Here is a 24,639-nt window from a genome sequence, read left to right as displayed (position 1 = left end):
GTGAGAATGGACGGAATTCAAGGCCTCTAAGAAAGAACAAGTGATTTTTCAGTTATGATTATGCTATATAATGGTTTGACAACTATGAATTTCTGGTTGCACATTAAACCTGTGCATTAAAATGTGACACAAAAAGCACCACCTTTCCCTCCCTAAATCTGTAACAGAAAGAAATCAAGAAAATGTTACCACTGAAACAGAAGTAAACATCAGATTTCAGTCCCAAAAGGGTTTGATAAAGATGTGAACCACAGGGTACTCTGGCCTGTTTTTTTGGTGTGACTGTTTCACATACAAACTAAAGCCCTGGAGATGATAATTCTAATGACTGAGACATTGTCTCATTTACAGTTTCCTACTATTTTTTTTTTTTTAACCTGACTTGCAGGAGTAGCTCTTTTGCTCTTTTGCAATGAGACTACTTTGATGATGGAATCTCTTCTTGCAGCTTACTGGGCCACTAGTTACATAACAGTACCTTGCCACGATTTAATGCCTTCTCAGCGGTTCAGTGTTATCATGGGCTAAATTCAAATGAATATTTAACAGGGCCAGGCCACACTGAAAATAGTTTCCAACTGGGAAAATCTAAACTGAGTGACTGACTGAATGTGTAGTTAGTTAATATTCAGATACAGATTTATGCTTATTTCTACAAAGGGTCCTAATAGTACAGATTGATGCAGTAAAAGAAAACCTCTCGTTATGCTTCCTGTGCGTTTTCTGTGTGCTGTTTTAAGTATTACTCCTAGTGCTTATAAAAATTTAGTCCCTCGCCCAGGGTAAACCTGGGCTGCAGCATATCCCATTAAGTTTAATACTGAGCTTTCCTGTTACAGAATGTTTTCGGCACAGGGTTCGCAGTGCTGTGGGCACGCACTTCGCGAGGGGAGCCGTGAAGGGAGCCCGGGGCCGGCGGCCGGGCAGCTGCTGGCTCGGGGCACTCCTCTCTCCGGGCACTCCTCGCTCCGGCAGGTCGCTCCCCCCGCCGGGCCCCGCAGCGCGCCCAGGCACCGCCCGCCCGCCCCGGGCCGCGCCCTCAAAAGGGGGACGGGGCGGAGGAGCGGCGGGACTTTCCCCGGTTGCCGCGGGGATGCTGCACCGGGCCGCACCGACGGCTGCTCGGAGAGCACCTCCAACAACGCCGAGGTGCCCGTGCTCCGCACCGCCCGGCGGCACCGACGGCCGCGGGAGACCCTCACCGTGACCGCCCTCCCCACGACAGCAGGGCCCGAGGGCACCATGACCCTGCTCAAGCTGTCCCTCATGGCCTTCAGCTTCGTCTTCTGGGCGGCGGGGCTGACCATGCTCATCATCGGCCTCTGGGCCAAGGTGTCTCTGGGCAGTTACTTGGCGCTGTCGGCCAGCGGCTACCCCAGCGCCCCCGCCATCCTCTTGGCCACCGGCGTCGCTGTCATCATCTGGGGCTTCCTGGGATGCTTCGGCGCCGCTACGGAGCACCGGGGACTCCTGCGCGCCTACTGCGCCTTCCTGGCCGCCGTGCTGGCGGCCGGGCTGGCGGCCGGGCTCTCGGCGCTGCTGTACCGCCGGACCCTGGCGCAGGGCTTCCAGGCGGGGCTGCGCCAGGCGCTGCTGGCCTACGGGGAGGACGACGGCGTGGCGGACGCCCTGGACGCGCTGCAGCGCGCCTTGTCGTGCTGCGGGGTGCAGAGCTACCGCGACTGGCTGGCCTCGCCCTGGGGGCGGCAGCAGAACGGCTCGGTGCCCCTCAGCTGCTGCCGGGCCCGCCGCGGCTGCCGGCGCAGCCCGCCCGACGCGCTCCGGCTGCACCGCGCCGGCTGCTTCGGCACGGTGTCCGCCTTCGTCGGCAGCAACATGTTCTCTGTTGCCACCGCTGCCCTGGGGCTGGCACTGCTGCAGCTCGTCGGTATTGTGCTGGCCTGCCTGCTGGCTGCCCGCGTCCCTGCACACCTGCTGGGCACCACCACCCCTCCCTGAGGTCCCCCCGCTGCTGCCCCTTGTCCCCGCCAGCTCTCTTCTTTCCCACATAACTGAGTACACCCCACTGGGAATATCCGTCCTTCAGATTCACCATTTCCACTCGAGCGACCTTGTCCAGGACCCATTCCTCTGGAGCCTGTGTTAGGTGTGCTATGAGCATCTCAAGTCCTTCAGAAGGGAAGGTGCCTCCCGGCCTGCCCATGTGTCCTGCAGAGCAGCAGGTCCCCGCTGGAGCCTCTGAACCACTTCGGCAGGGAGCGCTGGCAGCATGGACGGACATGGCTCTCTGAGGCAGCAGGGACATGTGAGGCAAGGCTGACCGGTTTTCTGGGTGATGTAAACACCAAGGTACCTAAATATGGACCAGGAAAGATTAGAGGGTCTAGGAGAGTAAGAGAGGTGTCTCTTGACATTACAGCATTGAGTATTCTTCTGAGACTGGCAAATGGTGTTACTGGAAAACTGCTGGAGTGCATGAGGGGCAGGCCTGGTCCAGGGGCATCCAGCCAGCCATGCCAGCCGCTGACACGGGGCGCTGCTTGAGGGACTGTCCAGCATCGTGCATCCCATTGCCGCAGATACCCTCCCTTCGGTGTGAGTGTATTCAAGCTGTCCAGCTGCTACGGGTGCTTTTCCCGCTTTGGTGTTTCCAATGCCGATTTCTGTCTTAAGGTGGAGCTGCAGCTCTAAGTGTTACTCCCTCCTTCAGGATATGCCTGTCCTCTTAGCCAGTGTGTGGTTGGTTATATGTATTTTTGCAGAGCTGAAAAGACCTAAAACCCTGTCGTACAAGAAGATGGCAAAAGCTGTACAATCAGATGTGATGAGGGATGGCAAGAGGAGGGAAAGTTCATTGCCCTTCAGAAGTTTGCTTTGGACTTTTACTGTTAATATCAGGATGAATGGAGCAGGCTGACTGTTTTATAGAAGGGTTTCTGAAGAACAGCCCTCAGACTCTGACATTTTTCCTCTCTCAAAGGATCTGTCTCTGAAGTGTGCCCCCACTTGCATTTTTGAAGCCAGATCTGTATACAACCTAAGAGTAAATGGAGAATCCCCAAGACTTGCTGTGTAGCCCTGGGTGTATTCAGGTCAGACAGCAATATAAATCTGCAAGGGTCTGTAGATTTATGGTTTTGCTTTTTTTGCAACAGATCTGGGTTTGCATTTGGAGTTTGAAGAAAAGCAAGCCACGCACTTCAGAGAGTCCTGAACTTTCAAAGCTTAACTCTGGCTTCTTTCCACTTCCTTAAAACCTGTGGTCTCTACTTCTACATATTTCTCTACCTCGCAGCACAAAGACATACCCACCTTAACCAGCAAGACAGGGAAGGAATTATTTCATAATAGAATCAAAGAACCACAAAGGAACTCCAGAACGTGGCATCTCTTAGGAATGTGACTTGCAAAGCTGTGGAGAATGGTCAAATGAGTAAAGAAGATGACTGGTAGCTTCATGGGAGGAGTAGAGCAACTTTGGGGGAAATGCTTTTTTCATGTATTAGGTGGCTATTTAGCTATGATAATCATGTTCCAGTTAACAGTGTAGTGTGACCAGTCTTCACAGTCATTTGGGTATTCATCTGCATAGGTGGACCCTGGAAATATGTTAGGAATCTCTCTTTATAGGCAAAACAGTGCTTTTGAGCAATATTTGAGGGCTGATGTTTATTATTCTACAAAATGTATTTTTAAATTTTTGCTTGTAAATGTCCCTGTATATTTTTTAGTTATGCAATAGTGGAACTCCTGTTATTTTCTGGAAGTCAAGATGATGTTGTACAATTTTAACAATGGCCAAAAAGTATAGTTTGTATGGTAAATGGTACTTGAGAAATAAAGTTTAGCAGCTGCTAAGAGCAAAACAGGTCACTGTATCAACTCAGAGAATTTGCATTGCTGAATGTTGACACAAGGTGCAATACATGCAAGTGAAATGAAGTGTACATTGAAATGTATAGATGGAAGCATGTTGTGGGTTTTAAAAATTATTATTCAAAAGATCCATTATAGATGCAATAAAACAGGCATTGTGGAGAGTGTAAGAGAGGGACATGGAATTGCACTGGGTTTATAAAAAGATTTTCTTTATTTAATAGGCTCTGAAAATTTACAAGAATATGACATTGCTCTAGTCTTACTCCACTGGTGACTGAAATTATTTCTGATTTTACCCTTGTTGCTTTATGTGACACATAGCAGTGGATCAAAATGAAGTACTCTGTTAAAACACATTCAGTCATAGTGTAAATATGCACTTGAGTGAATTTGTTCTGGTTTTAAGTTGCTAAGAATATGTAATAAGAGCAAGTTTGAAACATACCAGTGTATGTTTATATGGTGGTTGGGTCTGAATCTGAGGACATCAGCTGAATAATGAATAATTAAAAATGTGAATCATCACTCTACACTCTTGGCCTCACTAAAATAGGATAAACCTTGGCAATGACCATGTAAATGCTAACTATATGTATATCACCACAGATTTAATGAACTGGCTGTGAGTGTTAGTTAAATGTTTATTTCCAGTTCCTAGAATTAGCAACATTAACTTTGGTAATTGCAAGAAAGAAATTACATTATTCTCTAATTAATTTCCAGATTAAGAGATTCCCAGTAGCCGTTTCAGTTTTCTGGAATTTTTTGTGCTCAGTGACCAAATCTTACTTTAAGTTTTAAAGTTTATCTGGATTCAAGGTTCATTTTGTTCCGGATGGTCAAAATGGCTGTAACTGGAAAATGTTACTCTTGATAGCACCATCTATCCCTTGCTGGAATACGTGTTTGTTTTCTGTCATCTGCTTAAACTTTAAAGTCATTCATCAAAATGGTATATTTTAATGAAAGATCATACCATTTTTTTACAAAAGGCAATATAAATTTTAACATTACTGGCTATTCAAATCAAGAAGCAAGCTGTATTGGGGTTGTAGAAACAACAGTTCTGTTGTTTGGACAAAGTGAGATTTAGGATTAACAGTGTGCTAAGATTAGACCCTTGTTATGAAACAAGGACTATTTTATAATGCTGATCTAGAATGCCAAGAATATAAATCTTTCAAACTCCAAAAGTGCTTGGATATTTCATCCAATGTGAATTATTTGCTGTTGCTAAACTTTGTGTTACAGAAAACCAGAACTAATAATGACTTTTACAACAGATGAATTTTTAAATAAGAACAGGTAAAATTTTAAATAATAGATGGCTATCCTGGGGTTAGAAAACTTAAACAATTAGCCTTTCAATGTGTGCAGAGTTCACTTTTAAATGCGACTGTTTACTTTGTGCAACTTGAAAAGTTAATGGCAGTCACATTGCCTCCTTGAATTTTAAGCTTTTCAGGATGATACTATGAAAAGACATTCAAAGCAAACTAGAGGGCAAAACAATCTAGTGGTAGGATCTCCTGTGATTCTTCTATTTCCTTCTGTTTCAGTCTTTGTAGGGTAAGTCTTTTGACAGCAGTAGTGAATTGGCACCCATTGTGCTTCAAAATGGTAGAAATCCGTATTTCTACTCAACTCTATGTGATTCAAGCCCACAAATTTCACTTTGTTCAAAATATCATTTTAATTTGCTGAGAAATTGCTTAAAATATCACAATTATCACAATTTAGTCCTGCTTTGTTATGCCCCCTACTGTCCCCATCTACTTTCTGGGCCAGTAAAATGCAAATATAAAAGGATATAGTGTCCCATGCTGTCAAAGAGAACACTATCCCACATACACATTTGTCAGAAGCTTATTGGTTATATATATAGATTTGCTTGTGGATGAGACAGAAAAAAAGAAGCAAACTAGGGAATCTATTTTGTCCTTCACATTACCTTTGATTTGCAATTAACACACAGTACTCTGTTGTAAGGAGGAAATCTTTTGTTAATGATTTGAAATCTGCAAAATTGAATTTATTAGAGGATCTTATCTGAGCTACAGAATTAAAATTATCAAATTAAACAGTATTTCAAATGGTCTCGTTCTATAAAGATCTCTCTAATCTGCTTGAAGTGGTTTCTGTGCAGTTTTGCATCTCCTGTACACTCATTTTCCTTATGTCTAGAGTCACTCTAAGGTTGGATGAGTTTTTAGTTAAGTAGCATTTGAAACTTCAACCTTAGACTATTCCCATTTTGTAGATGTTATACCTGGTTTGTCATATTAGGGTACTCAGACTAATTATAATACATATATACATACATACACATATATATACATATATGTATATATTATATATGTATATATGACTCAGATACATTATGAATATAACATTTGTATTTGTTGATTTTGAACAGTATCTTGAGTCTTAGGCAAGGCCACAACAAAATAAAGGGAAGTGCAATGCCCATATTGACCAAGAAAGACAACTCCTTGGGACTGATGATTCCTGAAAGACTATCATATTCCATCCTAACACTACAATAAATAGATAAAATACTGGTTGATAATTCATGTTTCTAGTTTTCCCAAAAGAATAGTTCTACAGCTTTTCTCTGTCTTTGTGAGATGCATCATCTTAAGGTATCAGCACTTTAGAGCAGTGGTGTGGTCTCAAAACCTAAGGAATCTTTCATGCTTAGTGTTAATAATTTCAGATATCTTCACTTCTTCCAGGTCACAGAGATGGGGTGCTGAGAGTATCTGGCCTCTTTTAGGACTGACTGGAGAGTTGGGATTGAGAATATCTTGGTTAAAATGTCAGCATCAGTAACAGTCGTTCTACTGCTTTACTGCTCTTCTGAGGGCATCTTCCTGGGCTGTTTCTCTGCTTTTGGTCCTTGACTTGTCAGAGAGCACTGTGTAGTGTAGGCACCAAAAGCCACCTCTAGGACAAGATTCTCTTCTCAGTAATTGTGCTGGAGTATTTTGTTCCTTGCCATAGTGTATTGGTGTCCCAGTAATCCCAGGTACTGCCGTTCTTGCCTAGAAACTCTCAGAAGAGGTAGAGGTGGAGGCTTGTCAGATGCAGTAGCACCTTGAGTTTCAGTGCAGAGTTCAGGCAAAATAATCGTGTAGGTAAGCACAAATCCAACAGCTAAATATACTTATCTCATAATTTGGAAAAAGTTGTTCACTGAAGCTGGTAAAGAAAACATCAGGATTGTGGGAAGGTATAAGCAGAATTGGAAACCCATTAGTATTGCCAGATTTCCCACCAGTGTGGCATGTTCAGACTTTCATATCCATTTTGCCCTTCCGCCTACCTCTCTAACTCCACTTCTTATTCTGGGAGTGTAATTATCTGTAATCTCATTATTAGTTTTCTGCTACATTATGGGCTCCCTTGAACAAATTCCTTTATTTTCTATCTTCCCACCCCAAGGTCAAGCAGTCCTTTGAAGTCTGAACTCCTTGTTGGATAAGTTTTTGAAAGTAAGCCCCTTGATCTGCCTGTTTTAGTAACAGCACTTTTCTAGCACTAGTAGTTTATAATTATATTAAAAATTTGTCAGAAAGTCATATTTAAACAATAGTTTCAGATAGCTATTTTTCAATTAGGTATTTGTTTCTTAGCAAAGCAACACTCCCTTTCCACTCCCCTTGCATATATCATCTTTGTTGACTTGATGGTATTGTTGTTGCTGTTGTTTTGTTAAAATGATAATTTGGGAAATTTAGGTAGAAGATAAACTATTTATTTTACATGGAAATAAGTGGGTTTTGATCAGCTCTAGTGATTACATTAATAATTTGATTAATAAAGTTTAGAAGGTGCCATTGAACAAACTCATCAGAAAATAAATGTGTTATCAGGCATTTAGTTGAGAAAAAAATGAAGGTCCCAGAAAACAAGTCTCATGGCTTAAAAGCAGAATACAGATAATTTAGTCTCCTGGTAGAGGGCATTGAGACATTTGCATGGGTCATACAGCTGACAAGTAGAAGTCAGATGTGAGTGCTGTTACAAAGCCAGCTTTCTAGAATATGTTGTACATGTCATGCTTCTAGTATGTCAGGGATGTCATCCTTTTTTTTCCATTCTATATGATGTTCCTTGTGTGCTTATGACATTCACATTTATTTCTTACTCAGTTTTTGCCTTAAGACACTCATCATGCTCTTTTCCTTTTGCGGGGGGCTTAGCAGTGATGCTGAAGAACCATTCTGTCCCTGCTGGTGGATCCAGTAAGATTTCTCCTATGCTTCCTACATATTTCACCCCTAAAAAAGGACATCACTATTTTTCTCTGAGCTTGCACTGTTCAATGTCTTGTTTGCTTCTGATTTATAATACAAAACACAGATTAATCAGCTTGTCCACAGAGACTATAATAATAAAAAAAATGCTTCCCTTTAAGCCATTTGTTTTTCAGAGTTTACTCAATTGTACCATCTAAGCTTCATTAAAGTAATTCCCCTGCTGCTGCTTCCTCTCCAGCTTTTAACTATGATACTGTAGTACAATGGTCAGGTGCTTAGTTGCTACATTTTTTGGAACTTCATTTTTTTTTTGTTCTTTCCTCTTAGCTTTTATCATATGATTTCTATCCTATATGTACATGTTTTCAAGGTATGCTATTCTGCTTCAAATGAGATTTAAAAATTATTTGAGAACAACTTCTCCCATGCAACAGCAAGAGGATGAGAGTAAATGGCCTCAAGTTGCAGCAGGGGAGTTTTAGATTGGATATGAGGAAAATTTTATACACCAGAAGGGTGGTCAAGCATTGGAACAAGCTTACCAGGGAAGTGATTGAGTCACCATCCTTGGAGGTGTTTAATAGCCATGTAGATGTGGCACTTAGGGACATGGTTTAATGGTGGCCTTGGCAGTGCTGGGTTAATGGTTGGACTTGATGATCTTAAAGAAGACCATCCCATCTGCTGGATAGCAATGGGAGCAGGCAGACCTCACAGCCCATCTCATCACAGCTCCCAAATCCCTGCTGATTCATGCAGGGACTGTGGCAGTAGTGTGGTCAGCCTGTGGTGATGTGTTTCTGTAGTCCATGTAGTTTCCTACGGAATGGATCAGTGCAATGCTGTCTCTGCTGTGCTGGCAGTGTGCTGTAGGGGCTGTTTGCTCTGCTGTCTTCTGTCCCTGAAGCAATCCTATCAGTAAGGAGCTAATGTGAAATGGGAATGTTACCTGCGGGTATCAATTCATCCCAGTGTAGATTCTAGACACAAGAAGGAAACATTAAATTGTTCTTCTTGGGATTACTTTTGAAGGCTCTGGAAGTTTATTCCATTCTCAGATTTGCACAAAAATACCTGGCAGCCGTGGAGGCTGAGTCGAAAAAGAGTCACCAGGGTGCTCTTGCAACAAAGGTGGCCAACCACATTCTAGGCTGTATTAACAGAGCTGTAGCCAGCAGGATCAAAAAAAATACTAATTATTTTTCTCTGGCACTCATGAGGTTGTGTTGGGAGCAATGTGTCCAGTTTTGGACAAGATACAGTTGATAAACTGTGACTTATCTGGCCCAGGGCCACTAAGCCTGTTGGGAAGCTAGGCAACATGATATATGAGGAGAGGCTGTTGGAGCTGGGTTTGTTCAGCCTGCAGACAAAAAGGCTTTGGGGGGTCATCAAATAGCTGTCTTCACATTTCTTGTGGCATGATTTAATATGCCCAAGATGCAGTTCTCTGGGTATCAGAGTTGTCTACATTTGCAGATGCTGCATTCTTGTGTTTAATCACACAGTGGTCAGTTGTAGGAACTGACATGCATGTAAGTCACACTTTAGGTTTGAGTCAAAACTGAGGGGGAAAGAACAATCATTACATGGTAGCCAATGCATTGTGATATGTCTTTCTTTGCAAGGAAGGCAAATGCTTAATTTCAGTTCCACTATGCCAGAGACAAGAAACAGTGATCTTTTTCCACTGTCTTGTCCAGCAATTTCAGGACAAGTCAGTTAATATTTGTGTCCAGAGATTTTGTACATCATTCATCTTCTATTCCTATTCTCAAGCTGCACTGACTGATTTGATGCTGTGCTGAGTGCAGGCACTTGGATTGAAGGGGTATGAGTTCCTGTTGTGCAGCTGTCCTTCTCTCACCCATTCTTGAGGATGTTTTCAGCTTAGAAGGGCTGAAGAACTATGGCATAGCCAGGAGCAGAAATCCAGATAGAGGACAGACATCTCAGTTGGTGAGTCTCATATAAATCTGCCCAGCTGGGGCAGAGCACATGCTGCCTGCTCTTGGTTGCAGTGATGGCTCCCACAGAGCTGACTGAAGCATCTCTGCATGTCACTTCTGGGGTTTACTCACTGCTGTTACCAGCTTGGAAGAGTATACCCATTGTGAACACCAGTCAAATGCTGGCTCATAGAAGAATTGAATGAAAACTCTTGAAAAATATAACCAGATGTTAAACAATAGCCACCGAGTGCTAACAGATGTGACAGGCCAGTCAAGTGTTCTTGAGGCCTTGCCTCGGCATGCAGCAGTTTTTGTAACAGAAATAACCAAACACAATCCTGCATTTTTATTTTCTGTATAATGGGAATGTGCTGTACTCTGAAGGGGCCAGGATAAAAACTAATTATAAATACATTATAAATTTTAACCTGCTAAGAAAATCTTGATCTTGAAAATGTGCCACAATGCATTTTGGAACATTTCGGCTATATTTTGTTCACAATAAGCTTCTGCAGAATGATTGGATGTTACATTAATGGTCCTGTACTTACTGAACAGTAGGCCTTGAGCTTATAGCTGGTACTTTTATTCATGTGGACACATTTTAGAAAGCAGAAGACCAAAGGTATCATCTCAGGAGGTATCCTTAGGTACTCTGTACCCTCAGTACACTGCCTGCTGGGACAATGCTTTTTGGGAAATAGGAGTTTTACAGGCACAGTGGGAAGTTTTCCTTTCAGTGAAACCCTTTGTGCCAGTGTAGGCTGCAAAAAAATTCAGGGAGTAACAGTGTTGAACATGTAAACTTCAACTGTTCTGGACTTAGAGGAGGTGCTGAGAATGCAAGAGGGAATGGTTTGTTTGTTGTGGGCCACAGATCTCCTTGGGAGAGATGAAAAGATTACTGGAATTCAGAGTTGTTGTGATACTCATTTTTGTTGATGATATGTCACCTGACATAGGGTCTGAAAACTGGGGATGCTCCAAAATGGAACCAGATGAAAGTACCACCATATTTCTATTTCCTTTACTGTCTGACAGTGCCCTGCATTCACTGAGCATGAGTAAATATGAATTGTGAAATCCAGGTAGCACTTTTTCTTTTTTTAGAAAATAAGAAGGAGGAGAAGATAACTGCTTAAGCTAACTATTTAAAGTTTGGATCAAATAGAGTAATTCAATAGGTTAATGAAACATCTCTCTGAAAACACTGTTACAGAACACCCAAGAAAACATCAATATCAATGTCATGTAACTTATCAATGCCAGAAACCTTTTAATAATGCCCTTATGTAAGGGTTTCCTGGTTTATTGCCTGTATTTTAAACAAGCACTTGCAATTAAAGCAAGCAATTGCTAGCTTTAAAATCCCTTAATTTTACTTTTTCAATAAGTAGAGCACATAAAGTGCCTTATGTAAAGAACAGACAAGAAGCCAGTTGTTTACCTTGCTGCCAGGCATCTCATTTCTGGGCAGATTATCTTAAGTGTTTTATAAAGTTTGATGTAAGAATATGTTTGCTTTTCAACAGGGCAGGTATTAACACCATTTCTGGCAAAAAGAACTGTACTATATAGTTTCATGATAAGTTTTTCTTTCTCCTGCAAATCTCTGCTTTGTACCCTGAGCTGATACCAAGACTGTGGCCCCAAATAGCAAGCAGGGTGTGGTAGGTTGGAGAAATCACTGGTTGCAATGCCGCTTGTCATTCAGATTAAAATGGTGCATGGACACATTTTCATAGAGGGCCCTTTACACGTAATAAAAAGTCAGTGCTTGACATAATTGTATTAGACATTGGAAAGCTGACATTAATTTTTTTTCTTGATGCAAACATCAGTCATCTGCAATTTTTGTGTTCAAAAAGTAATTCTTGTCTCCCTTTTTAGAGACTATCAGACTGAGAAATTTTGGTCTCTTAGTAGCTGTTATATTGATTTTCTGAAAATGTATTAGTGCTATTAAAAAGACAGAAATGCGTATGCAGCTGGAGACACTCCAGGAAGTTTTTAACATTACAATGGACATATTCAAAAGCTAGTGTCTATCAAACTAGCAGGGGACAAATTATGCAACTGGATTCCATGTCACATTATTTGTGATTTCTGGGAAGCCCCTCCAAAGTTACGTATAACAGAGGCAGACTGCAACTCACTCATGCGGACCCTCACTCACCATATCACCAAATTTAGATGGTTTCAGGTATGGATGGCAGCAGACTTGTGTGTCACCAAGACCTCACAGAAAAGAGTCTCAGAATACATACTGAGTGGGAGGATCAGAGGATAAACTCTGTGACCACAGCTGTGGAAAGAGAGCATTCCTCACAGGCTGTTTCCCCCTCACAGTGTCTCAGAGGACTCAAATTGCCAAAGCCTGGCAACAGACAGATCCTTGCAGATATCACGGTGCTGTTTTTCTGATGTGCCCTATAAGCTGCCCTAATCACTATGTTACAGTTTTAGTTCCTCAAAGATTTTAAGATATAGTACATCTCTAGGATTATTTTTGTTTCCTTGTTTTGTATCTTGTACTCTGATGTAAAACAGCCCCAAATAATGCAGGCTGAAACCACCACCATTTTTCCATTTCACTGGACTCAAGCTACACATGTAATTCTAAAATATTTTTAGTTTAGGTGTTTTTTCCATCTACCAACAATTTCTTCATTCTAGCTAGGATTTTCCAAGAGGATCTATCTTTGGGGAACTTGGGCTGTCCTGAGCGAATAGCAAAACACGTCCTTTAATTTCATGGGTCAGTTACGCCCGTATTCAGGCATGACACGATCCAGTACCCATCTTTGCAGAGACTGACCTTGCCCATCAGAAAATGTACAAATAAAACGTGTTTAATCCTTGTTGCAGACAGAAAGACAGAGCCCTGAGGGCAAGACTGGCTCCAGCAGCAGCGTGGCTGCTGCACACTGCAGCTGCATTCTGCACATGGGCTGGGCTGCCAGCTGCACTCCATTATCCTACCTGGATCCATGGAATGCCAGCTGTGAAACTGCCCTCCCAGCACAATGGTATAAATTCTGCTTATGCAAAACCAGTATTTTCCAAAAAGGAGTTTAACTTTAGTTTCCACAAAGCCTGCCTAGAAAGAGCTGTTTAATTTCCCTGGGGACTTTTAAGGTCCCTGGATATTTTTGAATGTACTTGTTCAGATAATTTAGAGCATGAGGATGTGACAGATTGTGTACAGAGATGTGGAATCTCCTGAATAAGTGCTTGCTTGAGCTGATGTGGGCAAACAGGGACCCATGGGGCTTCACAGAGATGGGCTTGAGCCTCCAAACAGCTCAACCCAAAACTGCAATATCATTCCACACTGAGTGGTTACCCTGCTCAGCAGTTTGGAGGTAGCTCACCCAGAGCCAGCCCCACTCTCTGTGTGGTGACTGCCCAAATCCTTTACATAATCTCTGTCTTCAACAGATTGTCTCTTATCTCTCTGTTCTGCTTCATCTGCTCCTATCCTGTGATGAGAATTCTTTGCTGCCTTCTGTCCCTGAAGTAATCCCATGAGACTTAAAAAAGAAATGTTCTATTAGCCTTCAGTCCTGGGTAATTTTCACCAGGTGTAATTACAGCCTGACTTCTCTCCATTCCCCCTGAAATTTTGCTTTGAAATTGTCTGACACCACTTCCTATTAGAAAAGTCATTCACTTGGGGTGTATGCACTTCAGAAATGAGTAAAGTGATTTTTAAATGCAGCCTGAAAATGCTTTCAGCTAAGAGTTCCTCTAGGTTCTTTATTTTTCTCAGAAATAATACAGTAAATTTGACAATCAACAAAAGAGATGGAAATTTAGGCTTTATATGTACACATCAGAGAGGAGTCTGGCTCATGAAGGGAAAGGTGAAATGATTCCTTCTTCTTTGAAAGCTGACCTTTCCTCTGGCAAGGTACATAAAATTACAGTAACTGCGCTGATTTCATTGCAGTACCACTGGGAGCACTCTAATCCCATAAAATAAATTAGCATAAACACAAAGCACACATGACAGGTATATGAGAAAATGTTCCAAGTTCTTTCTGTGCAATATTAATATGTTATTCATCAAAGCTGTGAGGGAAGGCTCACAAGTGAGGGATTAATGTTTTTAGCTACATATGAGTTATGACAGTGAAAGAACAAACATTGCTGCTTACTGTTAGGAGGGCATTTTTTCCAGACAATTTAGTAAAAAGAATTTCTACTCCCTGTCCATCACTGAGATTAATTCAGATCATATTACATAAGCTTTTGGGAAACATATCTTCTCTGTTTCTGTCACCTACACTTGCGATAGTTTTAGATTTCATGTTGCAATATAATTATAGTTTCTTCCAGAAACTGATTATAAAACTCTTGATAGAAAAGACTGTACAACACATGCAAAGATGTGTAGTTACCTTGGTTGATAACAAATGGTAATAAAAAAGTATGAAAAAAATCAGATTAATGCCTGTGTCTGCAAGTTACCTGCAAGACCAATGCTATGATTATTTCTCAATAAGAAATTACATAAAAGGTGATTTTAACTTTAAACTGTTAAAACTGATTTGCTGATTCTTAAGCCTAACTTCAGGCAAGGCTTGAAATTTCATTTTTGCCACCGGGTGAATGCATAATTAATATAATATGCAGGACTAATTTCTCTTATAGGTCATTTAGGAAACCTGTCATTAAACCTAGATACCAGGATAAGGGCTGAGATTGTTACAAATACTTATCATACTAAATCAAACCAAATGATAAAATGACACATAATGGCATCAAATTAAAATATTTTATCTCTTTGAATGATGTTAATAATGGATATGTGTGAATATTAGCCAGAGAAACTGGACATGCAATGATCTATTCAGAACTGGTTTAACATACAAAATGTCACCTTTTGGATTAATTTATCAGAAGGAATAGAATCTGGCTCCTTTTTGAACCTTCCATTTCCGCATGAGCTTATGACTGTGACCAATGCCTATGTTGAAGTTAATGGAAACATTTCTATGTGTGTACCAAAGGCAGCTCCTGTCTAACAAACACTATTAAGGTCTGTCCCCTGGTGAGTGGGAGAGAGGAGCAGGAGCAGCTGGCATGAGCTGTTTAGAAATGCTAGTTGTGTGCTGTGTGTAGAAATGTTTTCCTGCACTCATCACCTGCACAGAGCGTTGGTCTGTCAGCGCTGCCGGGCAGAGCTGTTGGCTCCCAGCAGGCAACAAATGAATACTGAACAGCACCTTGCAGCTCAACACACTTCAAACACCAGCAGGTCCTCTACTTGCTCTCTTGTGTAGTCTTACTGTGTCAGACTTACGGCTAGAAAGAATCTCTCTTACTGCAAGATTCTTAATGAACAGGACACTTTAAACAGTAAAGGAGTGCTGGTGCTGAGACAAAGAACTGCATCCCACTTCAGAACACTGAACCTTAGGAAAAGGGGAGAAAATCTGTCTACTTCAAAGTTCTTACCCACTGATCCAAAATTGCTAAATACATTTTAATTTGATATTTTTCTAGGAAATGTAAGGACTGAGCTGAATTCCTCACTTAATACCACCATGGAAAGGCAGTGGAATTGTTGCAACTGGTGAATAAATTGGTGTGCCCACCTGTACTCATATTGTCCACCTTGAAAGTGTCAGAGGTGGAGAACTGTGTGTTTTTTAATGTGGCCTCAGATAGTGCTGGAATGGTTCCTGAAGCTGAGACAGGTGTGGAATCCTGAAGCAGCCTGGCTGGAGTGTGATGTCTTATAAGCTGGCAGGCTTGTATAAGCCATTAGCTGAAGAAGAAAACTCAAGAATCGGGATGCAGAGTGTAGGTATGCTCAGCCTGTATTTCTATCTTTGAATTAAAAAATGTGAAACCCCTCAGAAAAGGAGAGGTTATGCTTGCCCAAATTAATGTCTTTGTGTATGGTAACTCAGCTGACAACAGACACATTAATAATAAAATCAGACAAGTTACAATCTTAATATACCAACAAAAGACACTGGGGCTTCTACCCCCAAATCCTGTTCCCCAAAGCAGCATCTGTTATCCACAGTGTTTATCACTGTGTTGAAAGCAGCATGGTAAAGAGGTGATACAGGAAGGTCAATGAAAACTTATTTCACAGTGTAGTGTTGCATTTGACTTTGACATTTAGTCTAGGCATAGCAGTCTTTATTTTACCTGTACAAACATACAACTTTGTGTAGGCTGCTTGCCTGTACAAAATTGCAAAGCTGTTTTTGTTATATTATTTCTGAGTTTTCATTTACTAATTTCATATATGCATCCGCTGTCATCTCTATTTCCCTCTTGTACATCTGTTTTCCTGTATATGTGTCATGTATTTTCATCCCAACATTTTTGCAGGAGACAAAAAAGCAATAAGTCAGAAAATATTTTACAACTCTAGCTATATTTTTTTCCTCACTCGTTACTAAAGTAACGAGCTCTCAGAACTCTCTGGCTAGCCTTAATAACTAAATTATGAAAATAATTCATATTATAAAAAAAGGTCCTGTGCCTGAATAAAGCAGTCCATATTAAACTCCCCCTGAATTTCTATGGTCTGTCATTGGTGGTTTGGTTGTGCCCCTGAAGTAGAGGCTTCAGCTGACCAAGTTTGCTGTGATGGAGGACACTCAGCAGGAAGGTGGCCTTTCAGTCACGGCCTTTCTGAAGACAAAGGCCAGTTTGCTGCCTCTGCCTTGCTGAAGACCAGTGGGCCCATCCTGACAGCCCAGCAGGGCTCCTGCCAGCAGGAACAGCTCCTTGTCCAGCCCAAGTGATAGCAAAATAAACAGCCCAGGCTAATGTAGAGGAGAGTTGACTCAATTTCATTTGTAAAGCTTCTGCCTTTGAACTCTCTTAATATATCAACACAAGGGTAGATACATATTAACATTTCAGAAGGTGATAAAGGGAAGCTATCAAGAAGAAGATATTTTAACAGAAATATTTGGAGGTAATGTGTCATTGGAATAACAGTTCTGCTAAATACTAGGCATTATTCTCCAGCAGTAAGACATAATTGGACCAGCACATACAAATTACCTAGTGCACATAGAAAGTCAGTTAGCTGATTGCCAGCCTGCTAACAGAAACAATCTTATCTTATTCATACATTTGCTGCTTTTATTAACATGCAGCAGGAAGGAAATGGAAATGATACCATAAAATCCTCAGTTTGCATTCAGGTGTACCAACTTCTATGCCATAAAGTCTGTACGTATCAGACATCCATGTTAAACAGGTCTTGTCTGTGCTGCTTGGGAAGCAAATGCTTTGGGGTTTTATTTCTACTATATATCTGCAGAGGAGGAATCATTAAAGCTAGCTGTTTGTGGAATCATTTATTACTCTAACCTGATAGATTGCTCAGCACAATCATAGCTTATTTGGACACATTTGGTATCACTTATCACATGGTCTCTGTCTTCCTAAGCAGAAACAACAACATTTAAAATTTCAACTTTATAATGAAGACTAATGAAGACATTAGTATTCCTGTCTCTAAGGAGTTTCCTAATGGAGTCAACTCCAGAGAATACAAGAAAATGGTGGGGGAGGCTAGAAATACGAGGCAGTCTCGTATTTGTGTTCATCCTATGATAAAGCAAAGCTTCCTCTTCAGTGAAAATGAGAGATTTATGTAACATTTAGCATGAAGCAAGAGTAAGGACATGCATGTAATTGTCACACAGAGGTAGTAAATAGACTGCAAATTTTAGTCTGAATTTACTTCACAGTAGCTGAAGGTAAGCACATTCAGTGGGCAGAGCTGAAGATGACAATGGTGCATAAGCACAATTTTACCTTCTGGGAAGAATGCACCTTGCATGTGAGCTGATAAATTCCACTCAGTTTGGCTCTCCAGAGCTGATGAAGTATTGGTAACTGCTGGCTCTCCCTGTTTTCCTCATTGCTGGGAGGGTTCTGCAGCCTCTTCTGCGGCAGCTGTGGTGATGAGCTGCAGCCAGACAGAGGCTTTGGTGAGGCAGAGCAAGGTGCTTCCCACCACTACAAGGTCTGTAGCTCTGGGAGTAAGAGCTACAGATCATGGGAGTAAGGTGTTATGAGGATGGCTGGGGGAGAGACAAGAGTATAACAACATCATATCTGGCAGTTTGGCTTCAATGAGTAGTGTGATTCTGGACAAAATTGCCTGTTGCACCTGGCAGCTGCAGAGTGAGTCTGTTATGATTGCAGTTTCTCCCAGTGTAGAACAGCTCTGGAGATTCTACCAGAGCTAGAGATTCTCCAGAATCGCTATGTGGAGATTCAAACCAGCCCCTGGTAGAGAAATAAGACTTCAGACACATGACAAGTCTCAGATATATGCCTGGCAGGAATTTTTGGTCCAGGATAGCACACTAAATGTCATCTGAATTTAAACTTCCAGACCACAGATGCTGGAACAGTGAAGAAATCAGCACCAACTGCTTCTATTTACTGATCTGCTGCTATGGTACTGTGTTACTGGTTAATGAAGAAGCAGGCAGTATCTGTAAGAAACCCAGGCACAGTATCTGTAAGAATTGCCTTGAGAAGAACAGTTTTCATGTGCAAAGAGACATATAGTAGAGAAACAGAGTGGAATGTCAGAGGAGGGCTCAGCAGGCAGGGGTGTCACAGACTGTGGACTTTGGTGAAGGGGAGGGGAGCAGAGACAAGTCAGTGACCCAGCTAAGGATAAGCATTGTCTCCATGGCCTTTGGCTGTGTCTGACTTACCAGAGGATGCCTGTTGCCTTTGGTAGCTCTGGGCTCTGCCTCAACCGTGTTCTGCTCCTCGTCAGCTCTCCTGAGAAGTCAGTAAGTCAAGTGATCCCTCCTGTGTCCCCATGCCTTGCACAGCCAAGGCTGCATATCCTTGGGCCTCATTTTTCACTGAGTAACGTTTTGGCCTGCAGAAACAAGGCAGTGGGTGACCCTCCTGAACAGAGAGTGTGTTCTACTGACCAAAATGATGAGTGCTCGCCCAGGAGCCCTCCGAGGAGGGGCAGCTGTAAGCCCAGGCAGGCAGAGCCAGCTGGGCAGGAGCAGTGCAAAGGCTCTGGGCTCGCTGGCTGCTTGGCTGGAGCAGCCATGGTGCTGCTGCTCTATGACAGCAGCTCCCAAGCACTGCTGCTGTCCAAACACTAGGAAATAACATGCTAAATTAGCAAGTTATCTCATCAGAAGACTTCTGCCTTGATTTTGCACACGAAATCTTTCACCAAGTACCTTGCAATTCACTATTAGCCCAAATATGAGGCATTTATAAAACCCTTAGGGATTTACAGATTTTAATTCACTACATAACTCACAAAACTTAATACTTAAACTTGAAGAAATTGAATCAAATTGTATGGATTTGTTTCAACGCTTATGGTAAAAATCAAAAATCCAATTGTCATTTGTAGTGAAAATGACATCCCTATTTTAACATGTATTTGCCAAGGAAGCAGTACAACAGAAGACCATAAAGTTTTGATTATAACTGTTTCAAGTCCAGAGCCAGAACCTCCAAAGGAGACACTTGGTCCACTAGGAAAATGAGGGGCATACCTGCAGGGGAAATTTCATTTGTCAGCCCACATTTCCTCTGTTGTTACCCAGAAATTCAGTATAACATAAACCCACATCTAGATGGCAAAAGGAAAATATTAAAATAAATAGCTCTAGCTTTGGGTCCGAGTGTCTCTTTCCAAGACTTTAGTCTTGGGTCTGCCCTTGGTCCTCATCTTGCGGTTACTTTAATACAAAACTCTTTAAACAAAGACTTATGGCAGGAGACCAGGCCTCCCCAGCAGCTGAGTAGAAACTGAGGATTTAGAGCAAATCAGGCCAAGCCAGCAACACTTATAAGTAAAGACAGACTTGCAGAGAAACATTTTGACTGTTGCTGGGGGACATTCCAACAAGCTTATGGTAAAAAGACTTAAATAGACTTTTGGAAAGATCTTAAATATAGAGGGAGAGGTACCTATCTGTAGATATACTGTATTGCTGGCTGATGTTCTCCTTCCATAATGGGGAATTCCTTGATTTTACATGGTCACATGGAGAGTTTTTGAGGGAACTTGGTGCCAGGGAACTGCATGGGGACAGAGGCATTAGGTAGGTTCAATGCCACTCCTTTTTCAGCCACCATCTGTCTAGTTGACAGGCTATAGCCATTGTCCCAGATTTCTCAGCTTCTCCTAATAGGCGAGACAGTCCAGTACCTCCATCACCTTTGTGACCCTTCATGTCTTCTCCCTCATTTCCTTGGAGTAATTCTCATGTTCCCTAAGCTTCTCACAGAAGCTCCTTTGACTCTTCTGTCACTTCTGTTCTCATGTGAAGCATCCTATGAAAAAACCTGGGATACCAGGTTTCCAGACTCTCAGCTTTGTTATTCTGGACCATTTATTCTTTATAGCTACTCTGAATCTAGATATATATCCTCTTCTAGTTTAAAACCATTACTCCTTGTCATATTGCTACAGAGACTATTAAAAATTTTGTCTCCATCTTTCTTATAATCCCCTTTAAGTATTGAAAGGCCACAATAATATCTCCCTGGAGCCTTTCCTTCTCCTGACTATTAATTTATTCTAGACATCTAGTTACTTCTTTATATTGTTCAAGCCTTTCCAATAACAGGATAAATCTGTCAATGTGAAGTCTGCAGGACTGTGCATAGAGGACAAATAGTACAGGGTTTTCTGAGCCCCCATTGTGGCACATCCTTTTTCCAAGTTTGCATGGATGAACACATCCATCACTTTGCAAAAGAAGTTCCTGAACTGCTCTCAGAAACTCTTTTCCTCAGCAACAAAATGTACCCATCTGTCTCCTCCGCTGTGTGCCTCAGGGTCTGGGCACAAGCTTTTTATTCCAGAGCAGGAACTGGTAAACTGCCATGGGGTTATTGCCATGGTATAAAAGCTCCAAGAGCAAAAAACTGGTATAATCTTCTAAGTGTGTAATTTTTCTTTACAGACACCCATCTGCAGTGGAGTGGGTTATGTGGTGGTTTTCTGTCTCATTTCATGCAATTTGTCAAATTTTGCTTGTGAATCATGCATTCCTGTTTCAGGGATTTATTGTAGTCTTTGCTGTCCCTGGATGTGTTTGTGGAAAGCTAGACTGGTGACTGCTATGAGCCCTGTGATTATAAAGCAAAATGAGTTAAGCAAGAGTCAGTAAACTTCTTTGCTCTCGAGAGCAGCAGGAGGCCCAACAACTTCTTTCAGTTTAAGCTGGCATTGACACCAGGCAAATCCATTCTGTGAACAAACAGCAAATCAGTGAAGCATTAGAAGACAGAAGCATCCAAAACCACTGAGGACAACAGGACTGGGAGGCCAGCATTTCCTTGAATCTGACCTGCAGAACCCTGAGATCTTCAATGGCATGGCAGTCATTCATAATTATTTTTGCTTGTACAATGTTGTAAACCAGTTAAAAAATGCTAACATCTTGGGAAATAGCAAAAGCTGAAGATTTGTTTCTTGTAAATAAAATACACAGGATGTTTTGCCATTAGTTACTGTCTGTTTACAGACAGAGTGAAATATTCATCTTTAAAAGCCAGAAAATATTGGAAGATGTCTCAAAAATTACTATTAAAACCTCCCAATGTACTCTGTGGCATGTATTTTAGCAGAATGATTTTAATGAGAAAAGATGTTGTATCTTCAAAATGAAACATTCCTTGATCAATATTCCACAATGATTCTGGCAGAATTAAAAAAAAATAATTTTTTTTTTCTAGTAGGAGGAGAGTTCAGAGAGCTTTCCTGCAGAACCAAAAACCATCCTAACCTAAATGTTTTGCTGGCAGGTAGTGCTCTACCTATGGCATATTGTCAGCTTTAAATTGAATAGTTTAGACACAGCTGGAGTAGCTTTGGGACAAATTGTTTTACTTTCTTGTGCTTCAGTGTCTGTAACTGTAAGTCAGGGATAATAAGGATGAGCTCTTCTGGAGCTTCTTGAACCCTTTGATTGAAAGGTTAAATATGAGTTTTCACGATTCCTATTAATACTCTTCAGTGATTGTGATATAAAGACGAGAATTTTCCCCTGTGCAGTGCTAGGTCAAGTGTGTTTGAGGCTGTCTTCAGTTCTTGTTCAGTCAGTGGCTTAGGAGCCTGGGCTCATGCTCTCAGACTTAGCTTTTCATTAGTGCTCCCTTTGATGTAAGCCTGAGAGGGCAGTGACAAGCTTGCTTTGAGCTGGAGATGCAATTCCCTCAGTGTAGCATCTCTTACAGCCTGTGAGCTCCAGCCTTGCTGTACTTTTAAATGGCAGATAACCTGGTGGCTGGGACAAAGTGACAGGAGCTTCATCTCTGCTTTGCTTTCCTCTGGTCCAATGCTGGCTCTGGGAGCCAGCTCTGGAAGTACAAAGGATGTGCAAAGTGACTGTCAACTGTAGTAACTGTGCCCCCAGCACAGAGATAAATTCTGCCCTGGGTTTTAGTGCCAAGGAGTCAAAGCAAGTGCAATGCAGAGAAAAGCTCCCATGATCAGGGCCTGAATCACTGACGGTATCAGCTCAGCAGGACCAGAGCATCCTCACCAGCTGGTGAGGCACAGCATTGGAAAATGCCAATGGAGTCAGCAAGACATAACCAGATGGGTTGGGCCTAATGTGATAATGGGAAATAAAGGGAAAAGAAATTACTAAATATAGCTTATTTACCAAGTGAAGTACATAAGATGAACATTCCTATGCAAGATGCATATTTACATATATATATAGAATTTTTAGGTGTACAGTTGACATATAAAAATGTATATTTGTGTGTGTGTACATTTGCTCAGTATAGCTGAATATTAGTAACATCAATACTAAAATCATTATTGCATTAGAAAAGTCCCCACAGAAGCACTTCTCTAGCTGCTGTGACACAAAAATGGTTGATCTCCTGCTGGGTTTATACAGCCTAAATATAGCTCAAAAGATGTTTCTGACACACTTGCCTCTCTTTTTGGTTGTCAAATGTACTCTGAGTAAGAGTACCTCGGAGAAAGGGGTTTCTGTGCTCTCAACATGCAGTCCTGTTTCCTGTGAAGTACATGGGAAAGCAGCCTTGAAGAATGTGAGTCATCAGATCTGTCAAGCTGAAACCACTAGGCAGAGACAAGGCAGATGGAGATGTAAATGCAATTCAGGCTGAACAGACATTTTAAAAATGCGACATTGTCTCATCTTTCTCCTCTTTGGTCATTCAGTTGAAAGTCCCCTTTGGTGGGCAGGACACTAAAATTTTCCTTTCAGTTCAGCAAAGCAGGGTTTGCTATGTGCCTGCATCAATTATCTACCTCTACATCAGCCAATATACACTTGCTGTGTGCTACTTTGGTCAGTGAAACTCCTTGTCTGGGCCACTACCCTGCCCTCAGCAAGCAGGTACTGTGTTAACACTGAGCTGGGTGCCTGACATCAGCAGGCTCCAGCTTGTGAAAGGCATTGGTGCAATCCTGCTGGAACATAACACGCAAAGATGAGTAAAGTGGGTGTTCTCTGAGTTTAGCTTATCCCAGGGATGAGGAAAAGTATATGGTTTCCTTTCCTTCTTTAAGTAGGTCCAGTCCAGTCTGATACTGATTTCTACAAGGGCAGCAACAGATGCTAAATCAATAGGAACCAGCAGTATCCCAGAGAATGACGGTCCACACAGACTTGAGTCCTGCTCTTGAATGAAAAGGCAACCTTTGAACCTTTGTGGGCAACTCTTCCTAGGAAACACCACCCTCATCAGATGAGTAAGGGAATATGCCTGAGAATCCAGCTTGGCATTTTCTGCATAATGAAATTCTATCCAATTTGCTTCTTTCAAAAATCTTCACAAAGTTCAGATCCTTAGTTTTGAGAAAATCTGCTTTGCCTGACACTGGTACTTCCATATATAGGTGTATCACTCCAGACCTGTACTGATCTATGTAACTGTACCAAGTGGAGAGTGAATGGGCAGCCTCAAGGATTTCCCCACACATCTGTGAAAATTGTCAGCTGAGTGGCTGCAGCCAGCAAGAAATTCACCACACTGCCTACTGACGACTGAAAGTACAGTGGCATAAGGGGGTTACATCACATTAAAACTGGCCTCAGGGTCCTATTCTTTCACCTTGCTTTTAGTAGCAAGTCTTATGGCAATTTTCTGGGTTTTTTTGGGTTTTTTTTTCCTACTTATTTATTGGTGTCTAACAAGTTCTGAACTATAATGGCTTTAATTCATCAAAAAAATTGCAGTGGGGATTTGACTCATCTCCAGAAGCTATGTGCCATTGCTTTCAGGTGACTCTGAGTGACTGGCAGTAACGCATCAGGCCAGGCATTGACCTTGCCTGCAGTCCTGTCACAGTGCTCCGCTCCAGTACCTTGAGTGGAATGAGACCCGGGCTATGCAGGTGTAGATTTGTTATTTGAAGTCACACCAGCGCCTTTCCCCAGGGCTGGAAGGAGACAAGCCAGCAGGAGCCATTGCACTCCTATCTCCCAGCAGCCCAGGGCCGAGCTCCATGTCCCCCATCAGCTCTGAGACCTCGGGGTGTTACAGCCAGGTCCTCCAGCTGTCCCCACCCCTCTGCCCTGTTGGCAGGAGCTGTCCTGTGCCTTGCTGCC

At 42.0% G+C, this 24,639-nt stretch overlaps 1 protein-coding gene and 1 long non-coding RNA gene across 2 annotated transcripts; one reads left to right on the top strand and one right to left on the bottom strand.

Annotated features, from left to right (window-relative positions):
- The first annotated feature begins 972 nt into the window (after positions 1-972).
- On the top strand, positions 973-5,926 carry LOC115490732 (tetraspanin-7-like). Its single transcript, XM_030256402.4, has one exon. It carries the CDS (start codon positions 1,243-1,245, stop codon positions 1,957-1,959), a length of 717 nt encoding a protein of 238 aa, XP_030112262.4. The 5' UTR covers positions 973-1,242; the 3' UTR covers positions 1,960-5,926.
- A 7,860-nt stretch (positions 5,927-13,786) lies between these two features.
- On the bottom strand, positions 13,787-20,278 carry LOC140681261 (uncharacterized). The gene is made up of 2 exons (XR_012052473.1): positions 18,772-20,278; positions 13,787-18,008 (listed from the first exon to the last, which is right to left on the bottom strand). It is a non-coding gene; the product is annotated as an uncharacterized lncRNA (long non-coding RNA).
- Between the last annotated feature and the right edge of the window lie 4,361 nt (positions 20,279-24,639).

The sequence above is a fragment of the Taeniopygia guttata genome, chromosome 1A, assembly GCF_048771995.1.
Source record: "Taeniopygia guttata chromosome 1A, bTaeGut7.mat, whole genome shotgun sequence".
In the NCBI taxonomy this organism is placed as follows: domain Eukaryota; kingdom Metazoa; phylum Chordata; class Aves; order Passeriformes; family Estrildidae; genus Taeniopygia; species Taeniopygia guttata.
The sequence above is the reverse complement of the archived record's forward strand: the minus strand, read 5'-3'. Positions and strand labels throughout refer to the sequence as shown.

Coding starts and splice junctions, on each gene's coding strand:
- LOC115490732 (XM_030256402.4), top strand. CDS start 1,243: ATGACCCTGCTCAAGCTGTCCCTCATGGCCTTCAGCTTCGTCTTCTGG.